The sequence below is a fragment of the Artibeus jamaicensis genome, unplaced genomic scaffold (assembly GCF_021234435.1).
Source record: "Artibeus jamaicensis isolate MK-2021 breed Jamaican fruit bat unplaced genomic scaffold, CSHL_Jam_final contig_1998, whole genome shotgun sequence".
NCBI classification, from domain to species: Eukaryota; Metazoa; Chordata; class Mammalia; order Chiroptera; family Phyllostomidae; genus Artibeus; species Artibeus jamaicensis.
Window position 1 is genome coordinate 6,897,088 of NW_026521407.1, and position 15,984 is coordinate 6,913,071.

At 38.3% G+C, this 15,984-nt stretch overlaps 1 protein-coding gene across 5 annotated transcripts in view; it reads left to right on the forward strand.

Moving 5' to 3' along the window:
• STXBP4 (syntaxin binding protein 4) overlaps window positions 1-15,984 on the forward strand; it is a 154,681-nt gene that overhangs the window by 65,480 nt on the left and 73,217 nt on the right. For all 5 annotated transcript variants that reach the window (XM_053673462.1, XM_037129655.2, XM_037129656.2 and 2 more), the window contains exon 12: window positions 12,554-12,730. In XM_053673462.1, coding sequence (XP_053529437.1) covers window positions 12,554-12,730 — 177 coding nt within the window. The remainder of the gene's footprint in view (window positions 1-12,553; window positions 12,731-15,984) is intronic.

A 15,984-nucleotide genomic window follows, 5' to 3' on the forward strand; every position in this document is an offset into this window, starting at 1 on the left:
TTTCACACATGCCTGCAGTAACTTGTAAGGGAGACTGGGCAAGGGAATTCAAGAGACATTTATTTACTGCTTATTTCGTATGGATGCACTGTGAAAGCCAGACATACTCTCTACAAGGGGCTCTCAATCTAGTAAGAAAAATAGAGCAAACCTTCACTTTCTACAAAGCACTTTGGAACAGGTGCCCTGTAGCTGGCGAGCTGTCGCAGGCATGACCGTATTCCAGAGTAGGCATTCCTCCCTATAACTGCACTTACTTAACTAAAAACAAATACAAATCTCTAAAACTGCAGTAGTCAGTTGCTAAGAGAGCACCTTCAGGCTGTATGGTAAACATCTCTGGGTTAAAGCAATATAAATTTGGCTGACAAACTAGTAAATTTTACCCAAGGAGGAAGTAGTGATAAGGCAGTTGATACTATAAAATTCTTATCTTGGCAGCTTACTAGGTGAGAAACACTTTTGGTATTCTTCCTTCAGTACGGGACTCGTGACATTGTGTTACATGATTTATATTCACAAACTATTTTAGAATTAAAAACAAGACTTCTCTAGGCATACCTAACCCAGCATAAATAAATCACCCTATTGGAAAATATACTTTGATTTGTTGTCATCCATGTTAGTTGCCAAGAATCATCTGTGACCATGGTTTTCAAATTAAACTGTGGATTCCATCACGATTCTTCAGTACGGAAGGCAGCTGTTGTCCTGATGTGACCACTAGTGACATTCTGGGCCTCTGACCATATGTCCCTTATGTTATTTGTGTCCGCTTACCGCTCCTGCTATTTCTTCGTCACTTCTCTCGCATTAACTAGTAACTGTGTTCCCCTTCTTCCTCACCTCATTTTATAAGCTATCTTTATTGTAGTTATTAACTCTATTTCTACCAAATCTGTCATAAATATTTTCACCTACGTGCAAATCGCCTTTATAATATTTTTCAGAGTTTTTTAAACACAGGTATTTTTGCGTTAAGCACAGCTATTAAATCAGTTTTTCACATACATATTTACCCAGTCTTCCTTCCATATCTATTGTTATTTAACCCATTTAAAAAATCATTTCATTTGGTGAATGGTATGAGGTGAAGGTCTACACTTTACACTTTTTTCCAAATAGTTTGTTGTCACAACCACTTACTGTTTTGTGATATCTCTATTATCATAAATTGCATGCTTATATAATCTAGGGTCTGTTTGGGGCATCTGGTCGCTTCAGTTGCTTTGTCAGTAATTATTTACTGGGTGAATGAATGTTCTATCTAACTCTTCCTTGATCCTTACCAACTCTTGTAGCTTTATATATGCCTTACGTCCTTGGGCCTGTCCCGTCTTCCTCCTTTTTTTGTTGTTGCTGTTGCTGATTTTCAAAATTTGCTTACCAGTTCTCACTGATTCTTTTCTTCCAAATCAACTTAAGAATCTTATTGATTATTTAGATCTTATTACATCTGGATTTAAATTTAGAACTCTTGGTCCATTCCTTCAAAACAAACAAAATTTGATAAATTCTGATTCTGATTGGATTAAACCCAAGGTTAGTGTAGAAAGAACGCATTTCTATCATTAAGTGAGATCTCACCGAAACTCCAAACTTCAGATTAATTCTAAATGTTTACTAGGAGAAAAATAGGCTTTGAACTGTACCAGGTTTGGATGAACAAGGCTTAAATTATGATTACGAAAAGAAATTTACAATACCATAAATGTTCCCTTTTGATGCATTTATTACCAGAATTAGAGAAATAGGAAAATAGGTTTTTCTTATATGTCATTCTTCACTAAACTGGAAAATACATGTTTTGGATTAAATATGTTATTTTGACTAATATTTATATTGTGTATAAGCTCACATGATAAAATTAACCGGATAGATGTGCTTATGTGTCTGTCTTTGATTAGGGGCTTCTTTCTATAAACAGAGATTGAAAATTGTTTCTTTTGATAGTCTCTGATGGTCAGAAGCAGGACTCAATTTTGCACTTTTTGGAGAATGGAGTAGCATCAGGTGCAGAAGTTGACAGCTCTTGGGAAGGTTAATCAGAGCTCATTATGATTTGACTGACCTTTTCTTCCAAAAAGCTTAACCAAATCTTCCTTAGCAAAGCAAGCACTTTGCTTTTTTCATACTAACTAAAGAAAATCTTTGTTGCTTGGATTGGCAAATATCTATTATTTTTACACACTTTAGAGAGAAGTGTCATAGCATAAGTCATTGAATCAGGGTTATGGGCAGATGGGGTTGGAAAGGACCTTCAAGATACATAGTCCTTTTGAGAGCATGTACTATATTAACTTATGATGGGAAAATGTAATTTCTAGGGAAATATAAACTAGTGTGCATAATTTTTTGATCTTTAAACTTTTTAGATGTGCCCTAGCCTGTATAGCTCAGTGGATTGAGCACAGGCATATAAATCAAAGGGTCACTGGTTTGATTCCCAGTCAGGGCACGTGCCTGGGTTGCAGGCAGGTCCCCAGTGGGAGGCACGTGAGAGGCAACCACACATCGATGTTTCTCTTTCATTCTCCTTTCCTTCCCTTCTCTCTAAAAATAAATAAATATCTTTAAAATGTATTTAAAAAATTTTTAGATGTATTTAATGGAAAATGAAGAAGTAAAATTATCAAACAGTAAAGTATAACTGTCTTTTTTCAACCTTGATATTTTCTTCATTTCACTTGATTTTGATATAATCTCATTTGCTTGATTAGTACTACAAAAGGATTTTTGTTTAATTTAGATATAAAAGGAATCTAATGAAATGATTTGCTTTTTATTTGATTTTTTCATAGCATGCTTTTTTATTGTTATTATAATTCTTTATTTAAATGAAATATAGTTCTATTACTCTTCCCATAAAATTGAAACCTTTTATGGAGAACTTACCTATGAAAACTTCTTACCTAATGTAGTTCTCTAGGGCAATCAATGTAGGACATGAAAAACCAAATAGTCACTGGCCTTGTTGCCAGCTCTGGTACCTCTCCAATTGCTGTTAGGTAGAGCGCCATTGTGTGTCAGGTGGGGCATCTACTCTCAGACAGCTTATGTTCTCACTGGGGCTGTCAAGACCCTTTCATTTTAGAAATTTAAGTAGTCACATATTTGCATTTTAAAGACAGTTCAAGACAGAAGTAGGAGCTACTAAGTAGTATGTGACTAATCACAGATAACAGGTAAAAGACAAAAGGAAGGGAAAATCATTGTAAGCTGAAGTGGGCCAGAAAGAGCAGAGAAGGTAAGATGAAGGAGATTTTGAAGGATAGATGAGAACCGGATAAAGAAGAAAAGGGAAAAGGTGTACACCTAGTGGAAGGAATAACGTGCTCAAAAGCATCTGTGAGGTGGAGCATTTGATCTGGGGAAATTGGAAGTGGATGTCCTTGGATATGGTAGTCGTGCGAGAAAGCTGAATGTGCTAAGGCTGGGAAGATCGGCTTGGAACAAGCAGTAGAGAACCTTGAACTATGGACAGTGAGCATGTATTGTATCATGTCTGATGTACTTAGGCTCGGAACCTAAGGTGGAAGTGAGCAATATGTTAGGAAAAGTGGTCCTTTCGAAGTGACGTGCAGAACACACCACATTGAAGAAAACAGTAGGCAGGGTGATCGCTTACATGATTTCACAGTACCTATGTGTGAGCTGGTAACGGCAGGAGTCAGTAATGTGGTGGTGAGAATGGGAAGTAAGGAATGGCTGCACATGTACCATAAATGAAGACCTCACCGTGCTTAACAGCTGGTTGGGTAAGGAGGTGGAGTCGTGGGCCTGATCCATGCATGGGGGAGGGGAGAGGGAAGGAAAGCGAGAGAGCACATACCAGAGGCAAGTATAAAGCACAGTGGATTACTTTGGATTACTTTCCCCCCAAACGTGCCCATGCTTAAGATATGCATTGCAGATTTGTTTATGAATGTCTTTAGATGACTTTGAGATCATCCCTTGAGAAAAGTATCATACCTCTTTTACTAAATCTGATACATAGGTTAAGGAAACTAGATATAACTTGCTTCTAAACCCTTTTCCTCCAACAGCCCTCTTCCTGGAGTCGCCCTAATCTTTTTTCACAAGATGTAATGGGACCTAGACCAAGAAAGGTTTTCCAGTGAGTGACTGTAGGAAGCTGATAAGAGAAGTATTCTTTTGGGCTTGGTAGCATAAGTTACATTCCACTAAAACATATATCTCTTCGAAGTCTCCTTTTTCTCCTGTCAGCCATTGACATTTGAAAGATTTAGTGATCAGCTTAAAATTACAGAACTGCTGAGGTTAGTGATGTGGACGTACTAGCCAAATTATAAATGTGCAGCTGCCGTTGGTGCTTTTTCCTTTTACTTTGGGGAGCTATCAGGACTTATAATTAGAGAAGCAAAGATTGTACGTGATTGTTGCTAACATTAAAAAAGATGTGTGTGCATTATCTGGGCAAGCAACTTCTCTAACTTTCAATAACTGATATTACCGATTGAGTGCCTCAGGAGAGTCCTTAGTAAATCATCCAGTTTAGCTCTCTAACCGCATAGGTAATTATGTATGTTTTTCAAAAGCAGTAAACAGGAATGGGGAAAAAATTGTAACAAGAACCATAATAGTTTCTTTAACCCTCTTGTGAGAGTTGTTTTGACCTTATAAAGAAGATATTGTTATCTCCCATGGTACAGATGAGCAAACAGTCTTAGAGAATTATACCACTAGAAAGTGGAAAAAAAAAACCTATCTAAGACTCTGACCTTGGTATAGCTCATCTCATGCCCATGTTTTTGAGTTCTATATCATATTGCCGCATGGGGAAGAACCACTTGCTATAGGTGGAAAAACACACACCATGCTGTCTTTCTTCTGGGTTCATACTGCCCTTTGTGTGCATTTATAAATGCCCTTTGTCTCAACACAATCACACAGCTACGGTCAAAGTATGTGTAGCCTATGACGATTTTCATTAGTGTGAATTTTATTTTCAAAGAACAATTTGATCTGATCTTCTTTGAAGATTCATTGTGAAATTGTGAGGTGGAAAAATTCTCATTTTACAATGGGACAGTATGAGTTGAAAACATTTCCTGTCTCACCAAAAAAGAATAATTCAGAAATCTGACTTCATAATCCAAGTCTCTTTTAGTGTATTTGCTCATACCATTTAGTATTGAAAAGAATAATATGTTGATTTTTCTGATTTACTATTACACCTTAGTTTCTCATTTACTTTTTAACTTTCTAAATTGAATTACTCTTTACCTCATACAAAGTAAATGCATGAACTGGCTGCTGTATTTACCCCAAAGGGATTTCAGGCTTATGGTGAGGTCCTGGGAAAGCTCTGCCTCAATTGTTACTGACGTGGGAGGCTTTACAGTTAGTTAGTTTTCAGAAGACACCTGGGAGGAAAAGAAAAAATGGATTTATGTGATTCTGTATTGCTAAGTACAGAATACTGCTGCTGTCTTTTCGTTTCTGCTCCTTAGTCGAAGAGTCATCATTTCATGCACTAATCTTTTAAAAACCCATTCAGTGGGAACTGGGCTAGAACTTGGCCAAGGGGCCACATCTACCAAACTGACAGTTACACCTTTACAAAAGAGATAGCATGAATGTATCCAGCACCAAAACCTTTTACCACCCAACTGCATTTCACACTGTATTACCATTAGCGCACTATAATGACTGTATAAATTCCATCCTGATTCTTCATTTAATTAGCCAGCATTCTTTGGGCAAAAATAAAAGCGCTGTTTTTATAGAGGAATAAAAGCTGTATGAAGTGAGTGTGAAGGAGAGAAGTCATCGAATTAGTTGTTCTTCACTGCAGCTATGGAGAACTCTCTGCCCCTCCTCTTTCTCTTTGGCGACAGTATAATTTTGTTTTCTAGCTCGATTGAATGGGAAATGGAGAACAACATAGCCTCCTTGAATGTTTCTAAGTAGATTGTAATGGCCACATCTTAAGCTCATGTAGGACCGAGCCATGATGATATTGTCATCTCCAAGTGATTTTTTAGCACTTTTTATAGTTGGAGAGGTAGCATGGCATAGTAGCCAAGAACATGAACTTTGTAACTAGACTGCCTGGTTCAGATACTAGCTCAGCCACTGGCCAAGTTTGTGATTCTGAGCAAGTTACTTAACCTTTCTGTGCTTCAACTTCCCGTCCCTTAAATGAAGGTAGTAATGGACATACCTCACACAAAGGTATGCAGATTAGTGGAGGTGGTCCATGTGAAACACTCAGAGAGCTGCCAGCCCAACACACCGTTACCTCCTGTACGCACAGCGACACGCTGATGTGAAGCTGATTCAGGTGCGATGAGGTGACTCCTGGCCACCTCTGCTGAACTAAATGCGACTGATGTGGCTAGATAAGTGTCCTTTTATTTCCATGGTTATTTCTTTTTATAAGTACCTTTTTATTACAAGACAATTATTTTACAAAATAAGAAAATAAAGTTCTGTGAATTAAGGGCAGTAGGTGGTTGGTTGGGCACGCCTTCCCATCCTGCACCCTGCTGCCAGATTTAGCTTTCGAGGCACTGTGTTCTCCTCTCTGCTCAGAGGTGTCAAGACTTCTCCAGATAGAAGACAAAATAAATATCCTGAAATCAGTTGCGTTTTTATACACCAAAAATAAATGATCAAAAAGGGAAATTAAGAAAACAATCCCATTTACAATTACATTTAAAAAACCCTATTGATGAATTTAACCAATTATGTAAAAGAGCTATACTTAGAATTATAAGACATTGAAGAAGATACAAATAAGTGGAAATATATACCGTGTTCATGGATAGAAAGAATTAACATCATTAAAATGACCATGTTACTCAAAGCAATCTATAGATTTGATGTAATTTCTATTAAGATACTAATGGCATATTTCACAAAACTAGAGCAAATATTTTAAAAATTTATATGGAACCGTAAAAGACCCTGAAAAGCCACAGCAAAGAGGAAGAACAAAGTTTAAGAAATCATGCTACCTGATATCAAACTATACTACAAGACCATAGTTGTCAATACAACATGGTACTAGCATTTAAAAAAATAGACATATAGATCAATGGAACAGAATAGAAAGCCCAGAAATAACCCCATGCCTTTATGGTCAATTGATATTTGACAAAGGTAACAAGAACATAATAGAGAAGTAAAAATAGTCTATTCAATAAGTAGTGTTGGGGTAATTATACAGATAAGTGGAAAAAACTAGATCACCTTCTTACATCATACATGAGAATAAATTCAAAATGGATTAAAGACTTAAATGTTGGACTCGAAACCATACAATTTTTACAAAAATGTATAAGCAGTAAAATCTCTAACATTTCTCATAGCAATATTTTTTCTGGGACTTCCAGCCAAGATGGAGGTGTAGGTAGAAATACTGTACCTCCTCGCACAACCAAGTTTAAGGACAACAAAGATTTATAAACAAAAACCAAAACTGACAAAATTGAACTGTACCGAAGTCCAACAACAATGAACCATTCATTCAGACAGGTAAGAGGGGCAGAGTCAGTAGCCAGCAGAGAGGGGTCCCCAGTAGGAAAAGGCGGTGATTAGTGGACCCGGGAGCACAGGCAGCACCAGGAGAAAACAAGCAAACCCAGTGAGATGCACAAGGTGGCTGGCTGACTGCAGACACACATTTGCATGCAGATAAACCAGGCAGTGAGACAGACTGCCCAACCCAGGGCCCCAGGGAGGGGAAATAAAGCCTAAAAGCACTAGTTGAAAAAACTTGTGGGGGTTGAGGTGCCAGGAGTGGCTCGCAGCCTCATAGGAGAGTTCAAGGGAGAGACCTGCAGGGTCCTAGAATGTACACAAGCCCACCTACCCAGGAACCAGCACCAGAAGGGCCCCATTTGCATGTGGGAAGCGGAGAGGGGACCAAAATTCAAAAGAGAGTGGAGCAAACACCATTATTCCCCTCTCTGACCCCGTCCCCACAGACAGTATTGGAACCCAGCAACTGGGTTGCCCTGCCCTGGTATACACCTAAGGCTCCACGCCTCATACATAACAGGTACAAACTAACCAAAAACATCTCAATCAGAAGAACAAATCAAAGCCCCAGAGCCAATGCTTTTAAGCAACCAAGAGGTAGCCAACCTATCAGATGCACAGTTCAAAACACTGGTGTTCAGGATGCTCACAGAACTGGTTGATTTTGGTTGCAAATTAGATGAAAAAATGAAGGCTACACTAAGTGAAATGAAGAAAAATGCACAGGGAACCAATAGTGATGGAAAGAAAACTGGGACTCAGATCAGTGGAGTAGACCAGAAGGAAGAAAAAAATGACCAAACAGAAAAGAATGAAGAAACAAGAATTCAAAAAAAATGAGGAGAGACTTAGGAACCTCCAGGACATTTTTAAACGTTCCAACATCGGAATTATAGGGGTACCAGAAGGGGAAGAGGAAGAGCAACAAGTGGAAAACTTATTTGAACAAATAATAAAGGAGAACTTCCTCACTCTGGCAAAGGAAATAGACTTCCAGGAAGTCCAGGAAACTCAGAGAGTCCCAAAGAAGTTCGACCCAAGGAGGAACACACCAAGGCACATCATCATTACATTAGCCAAGATTAAAATGAAGGAGAGAATCCTAGAAGCAGCAAGAGATAAGGGGACAGTCACCTACAAAGGAGTTCCCATCAGACCGTCAGCTGATTTCTCAAAAGAGACCTTACAGGCAAGAAGGGGCTGGAAAGAAGTATTCCAAGTCATGAAAACCAAAGACCTACAACCAAGATTGATCTATCCAGCAAAGCTTTCATTTAGAATGGAAGGGCAGATAAAGTGCTTCTCAGATAAGATCAAATTCAAGGAGTTCATCATCACCAAGCCCTTATTATATGAAATGTTAAAGGGACTTATCTAAGAAAAAAAGATAAAAAATATGAACAATGAAAGGACAGCAAACTCAGTTATTAACAACCACACCTAAAACAAAAGCAAACTAAGTGCACAGTTAGATCAAAAGCAGAGCCACAGAAATGGAGATCACATGGAGGGTTAGCAACAGGGGAGTGGGAGAAGGAGAAGGGGGGAGAAGGTACAGAGAATAAGTAGCATAGATGGTGGGCAGAAAATACACAGGGGGAAGGCAAGAGTAGTGTAGGAAATGTAGTTGCTAAAGAACTTACAACACGGACATGAACTAAAGGGGGGAATGTGGGGGGAGGGGTGTACAGGGTGGAGGAGAATGAAGGGGGGAATGGGACAACTGTAATGGCATAATCAATAAAATTTTTTTTTCTGGTATATCACCTCAGACAAGGGAAACAAAAGAAACATAAACAAAGGGGCTACATCAAACTAAGAAGTTTTTGCAGAGCAAAGGAAACCATCAACACTAAATGGGAGTACATATTTTTCCAGTGATACATTTGATAAGGGATTAATATCCAAAATTTATAAAAAGCTTATAAAACTCAACACCAAAAACCCCCAAACCATCCAATTATAAAATGGGCAAAGGACCTGAGTAGACACTTCTTCAAAGAGAACATACAGATGGCCGATAGACATGTGAGAAGATGCTCAACATCACTACTCATCAGAGAGATGCAAATGAAAACCACAGTATCACTTCACATCTGTCAGAAGGGCTGTCATCAGTAAATCAACAAAAAAAAGTGTGAGTGAGGATATGGAGAAAGGGGAACCTTTGGCAGTGGTGGTGGGAGTACAGACTATTGCAGCCAGCAGTGTGGGTTCACCCCAGAAAATTAAAAATGGACCTGCCTTGTGACCCAGTTATTTTACTTCTGGGAATTTATTTAAAAAAAAATGCAACACACTAATCTGAAAGAATATATACACCCCTATGTCCATTGCAGCATTATTTTAAATAGTCAAGATTTGGTACATTTACACAGTGAATACTAGTCGGCCATAAAAAAAGAAGGAACTCTTGCCTTTCGGGACAGCATGGATGGACCTGAAGAGTATTGTGCTAAGTGAAAGAAGCCAGTCAGAGAAAAACAAATACCATATGATTTCACATGTATGTGGAGGCTAACGAACAAAATAAACAAACCAAAACGGACCAGACTCATAGGTACAGAGAACAGAATGACAGTTGTCAGAGGGCAGAGGGGTTAGGGCGTTGGGTGAAAAATGTGGAAGAATTAAGGGAAAAAACCCACAACTCATAAGCACAGACAACAGTATGGTGATTGCCAGAGAGAAAGGGGATGGGTGGAGGTAGAAGAGGGTAATGGACTAAATGTTGAAAGAGGAGAGTTGAAAGTTTATTTTGCCTGTCACGCTATTTCCACCACAGCCCAGTCCTGTCTCTCCCTCTCCTTGAACTTTTTTATTCCTCACTCCCCTATAGGAAGCATAGACTTCAGTCAAAACTAATCTCCGGTGCCCTTTCACAAATGTACCACATTTCTTCTTCTTCTCTGCTTCTGTTTGCACTCTTTGCTTTGTCTAACGTGCTCTGCCCTCTTCCACCACTTCTCTAAGTCGTACTTAACATTCTAAGCTGAGCCAGAAAAGGGAAAGTAAAAAGCTTATAAAACTCAGATGTATTTTCTATGATATAGCATGTTTGTCTGGAGAGAGTATCTGCTAAGTAAAAATGGTTAACGATGATGTGCTGTCCTGTTCTTTCAGACTACATGTGGAATCTAACCACTTAACACTGTGTCCGCCACTGTCACCCTTATCCAAGCCACAATTATGTTTTCCTTTGTTCCCTTCCCTTTGTCCCTGCTACACCTTTGCCCACCCCATACAGTCTACTCTCAACACAGCAGCAAAAGATACCCACTTAAAATTTAAGTAGATTGTATCACTTTTCTGCTCAAAACCCTCCATTGCCTTCGCATCTCACCCAGAGTAAAACCAAAGTCCTTACAATGGCCTACAAAGCCCCTTAAGATTGGCCTCTGCACCCCAATCCCACCCTTGCCCTCCCTGCAGTTACCACTCTGCCCCATGCCCTGCTGCCCCCTTCCTGTCCCATTCCTCTCTACTGCTGCCACACTGGCTTCCTTGCTGTTCCCGGAAGATACAAGGCACAATCCTGCCCCAAGGCCTTTGCACGAACTGTTCCCTCCGCCCAGAAAGCTCCTCCTTGGAAAATCTTCATGGCTCCATCCTTCCTGCAGGTCTCTGGTCCAATGTTTTCTCAATGAAATCTTCATTGATAATCTCTAATTTACTATCTCTCCAAACTGGAGTCCAGATTCTGGGGGCAGATGGGAGGACTTTTTGCCTATTTTGTTTAGAGGATATTTTTGTTTTGTTTAGAGGATATATAGATCTTTTCTACCCTCAGTATCTAAAACAGAACTTGATGCAAAATAAGTTTTTAATAAATAGTCTTGCATGTATGAATGAAAATTTGATCCTTAAAAATATGTCCATATTCCCAAACCTCCCCTCACTTCAACCATACTTAGGCTCAAAAAATCAAGCATCCTACAATAGCTTCGAGAATATTAAAATAGCGGTAGTTGAATATTAGCCATGGCAATTGGAGCAGAAAGTTCCATTGCGGAGAAAAGAGATTCTGCATCAAGGAAAGAACTGCTTAACAGTATAGTAACTGCCATGTTAAATTATGTCAGCGTCCTGGGGGCTGCAGTCCACCCCGCACCGAGGCACATTTGGAGAGAGCAAGTGGTTGTCACCCCATCCTCTTCCTCACGTGGAGAATGTAGCTAAAATACACAGGGTCAATTCATTGTTTGTTTGTTTGTTTGTACTTATCATCTGGTGACAGAGTAAAATGGTGAACCGAGCATTGAAGTTGGAGTCAGATAGACCTGGGTTTAAATTCTGGCCTTACTCTCTGGTCTTGGATGATGTATAAAAAGGCTCAGGCTTATACCTAACGTGAGCCTCTGGTTATGTATAAAATGATTTTTAAATAAGTCCTTTCTCTTGGTGGTGTTATAAAAGTTAAATGAGAAAAGACACATGAATCACCTGAAACATAACACATGTTTGATAAATGTTTTAGGAGCAGTGCATCCTGTAGGAAGAGCCATATATTTTGCCACTGAGTCCTACTTTTTGGCTTAAATTGAAAAAGAGAAGTAGTGGTGAGACTGATGTCTGGGAGTACGTTTTGGCTCCTGGGCATGGGCCCTGGAAAAGCTCCACGTCCCTGAAGATCTCTCAGTGGTAACAAGGAAGCTTCCAGAGCCTTCCTGGAACCTGAGCCTTACCACCTACTTGAGTTTTGTGGAAGCTTACTCTTCTAATCTTTTGAACCAATTCTTACTCTTTTATCTTCTGTTTCCAGTTCTCTTCCACTTCCCTTATTTTCAAAATGTTATGCTAGGGGAGTGAAGTTGGAGATTCCATACTGGAAATAATCTTAAAAAATCAACAAAGGAAAAGTAAGATCGGGCAGCTACTCTCTAATAAAGTACATGCATATTAATTTTCCATTGAGATGCGAGGAACAAGCACATACTAAGTTTTGGAGTTATAACATCTTGAGGGAGGAAATATTTTGTTTAAACCACTGAACTATTTTTACGTGTTTCTTTTTCCCCCTTGGCACCAATTTTGAAATCTTTAGGAAGCCAAAGCTGTCATTGAAGAAACCAAAGCCCTGCGAAGCCGGATTCATCTTGCCGAAGCCGTGCAGAGACAGGCGCATGGGATGGAAATGGACTACGAAGAAGTGATCCGTCTGCTGGAGGCCGAGATCACAGAGCTGAAGGCCCAGCTTGCTGATTATTCTGACCAAAATAAAGTGAGCAAAACAGTCCCCTCTCCTAGTTACCATGGTTTCCTTGCCGTTGTCATGTATCCTGTTTTCATTTTCTTTTCATCTGCACTTCTAAACTAGGTCAGTGTTTTTCTTGTTATTCAATGGCAGGATGGTGTGTAGCGAGGAGGGCCATGTGGAAGCTTCGAGCCTCCCTTTGCTCAGATGGCTTTGGGAGGGAAAGCTGGTGGCCCAAGCATACGTGGGTCACTGGTCAACACGATACCCCTCAGGCATGAAATCCTGGAATTCTTTAGCCTGTCATTGATTACATTGTTTTTCTCTCTTGTTTCTGCACTTGCTAATTTGTCTTGTGGGGATGGGAGCAGGAGAGTCTAGAGATGGGTTTTGCTTTTTGATTAAAACACTCAAGGAAGTGTGAAAGTTAAATAATTTTGCCCTAGGCCCAAGATAATTAGTAGAAGAAACTGAGTTTAAATGTAGCAGGCTCAGATTTCTATAGCAAGACACCAAATGCTGTTCAGAAGGCAATGGCAATCTTTTTATGGGTATGTTTATACGATTTTTTTCCTAGAGTCCATACTCTATTCATTGAATGATGTTCAAAAACTGTAAAAGACACACACATTTACTCCACAGATGCAAGATAGAAAATTAAATAAATTGAAATAGATATTTTACAACTTCATCGAGTTTGTTTATAAACATAATAACTGTTTATGTATCTAATCCAGTCACCTTTCAAGAGAACATAGTGACTTTGAATTATTTACATCTATTTATTTAAACATAAACGAGTTAAATACTTTAACTATACCAATGAGACTAGTTTTAGACAAGCAAAATACAGAAGAAAATCTGAAATTTCCTTAGGTTAACTCTTCAGCGTTACCGATATGTTCCTCACGTCCGTCAGTTTAAACCAGTCCCACAAGAAGTCTGATGTTCCAATAACACCGCAAGGCAAACAGACTGCTTGCAAAAGCAGCAAAACCTAAGAAATATCACGTAGATTTTTTTTACCTTTGTCTCAGTATTTGCATTTTAAAAATGGAGATAGGTGCTTATTTTATGTGGGTAACTTCAAAATGATTCTTAAAAAAATTGGGGGAATGATCAAACTATTGAAAGTACTCTTTGGAAGGAAAATTAGTCTTAAAAAAATACAACACTTAAGGAGTTCAAATGAATTTATTTAAGTTTGTTTTTAAAGGTGTAGATTATTTGAAATTCTTTCTTCCATGTCCTAGTTGAGGAAGACTTGTTCTAAGCTGTCTGGTAGTGAAATTAATTCAATTCTTTTTTAGCATAATGGGGTCTTATGCCATTTCTCTTAGCAAAACCCTTCACTAGCCATTAAGCTGTCTCTGAAAACAATCCTTTTTTTTTTTTTTTAAAGAAGTGGTTTCAGGCCTGGGCATCTCAACATTTTCAAAACCCAGTACCCGTGGGGAGAGAGCGCACAAAGTGTGTTGGCTTCGTGGCCATTTGATCTTTTGTGTTTTTAGACTCAGTTTATAAATTCCACCAAAAACTTAGCCTTTTTACTGAAAATGCATTAAGCACATAGATTCATTTGGGAATCATTTACATATTTATTATTGAGTCTTGATTTATAAACACTGAGTCACAGAAAAGTGGAGTGCCTTGTTAGAGGAACTGAATTATTAGTGTGTAGAGTAACGATACAATTTGTTGATGGCCATTTTACTCTATGGCCGATGTCTACAAATGTTTGAAGTCAGCTTGAAAAGAATGCTGCAGTTGTTTCATGTAGTTGTTTTACTTCAGATCGCCAGATCGGAGTCATTAATTGTGCTGTTCAGTTGCTCTCTAGTCATTAATTTGTCAGGGAAGTGTGTTAAAATCACACACACGGGGGCTTGTGATTAATGTTCTTTATGTATTTTGAAGTAATGCTTTTAGCTGCACACAAGATTGAAATTATGTTACATCCTTCTATGAAAATGTTGTAATTCTTCATTCTAGTAATATTCTTTTCCCTTAATGCCTGTTTTTGGTTAATATTAAAATAGCTACACTGGCTTTCTTTTGATTCATGTTTACCTATGTATTTTTTTACATCCTTTTACTTTCAACTTGTCAATGACCCTGTGTTTTAATTGCATCTATATGGTAAATAACATGTAGCAGAATTCCTCCTGCCCCATTTTCATAATTTTCTTACCTTTAAGGACATTGTTTCAATTACATTCTTTTATCTGCTAATGCACTCGGCTTCATTTCTACCCTCTTAATTTGTACATTTTATTTGTCTCGTGTTTTCATCTTGATTTTTTTCTTGCCACCGGCTTCCTCTCCTCCTCCTCCTCCTCCTCCTCCACAGCCTCCTCCCCCTTTTTGAGTTGGTTCAGATTTCTCCTGTGTTCTCCCACTCCTATTCCATTTATTTCCCTCTTCAGGTTCACAAGTTATATACCCTTTTTCTAATTTTTAATGGTTATCTTAGAAATTTAACATTCTTTTGTAACTTAAATTATAAAACGAATCACTAGCTTTTCCCCTTCTTCCAAAAGTACTTTAGAATATAAATGCAATCATTTCTTCCTTCTCAATTTCTATATTTGTCACTATTTTAGTTCTTTCTTAACTTTCAACACCATAAATTAGGCACTATTACAGTTTATTTTGTGCGGTCAGCCTTTGTTTAGCTAGACCACCGTGTTTCCCATGTTCTGTGTTTCACATAATTTCTTGCTTCTCAGACCTTCTTTCTAGAATTATTTGTTTTCTTTCTGCTCTGAGAAGTGCTGCTCTTAGAAATGTATTCGGTGAGGATCTATTGATAATAAACTCTTTCCATTTTTGTTTCTTTGCAGACATCTTTATTGAACTCTTGCTTTTGAGATGTATTTTTGCTCCCTTTAGAATTGTTAACATTGTTAACATTAAATTTTTTTCAGTGTTTTGACTCCCTGGTCGCAGTAGTCATCAATCTGTCATTTATTTGCGTTCTAGTGTTTCTTTCTGGATGATCTTAAGATTTCTTTATTCTCAATGTTCAGCAGTTTGACTATAAAGAGTCATATGCTAACTTAATTATTTAGATTCCTTGAACTTCCTGACATCTTTTCTGGGGAAAAATGTCTTTTGCAGGGTTTTTTTGTTGTTGTTTTTTTTTTTGAAAAACCACAAGCAGTTATTTTTAGCTAACTTTATTTTACTTTTCTTGGTCTTTCCTGCATAATTCAGATTGGATCTATGAAAGATCTTCTGATTTTTTTCTCCTTACCTCATCTCCTTCTTTATATTTTCCA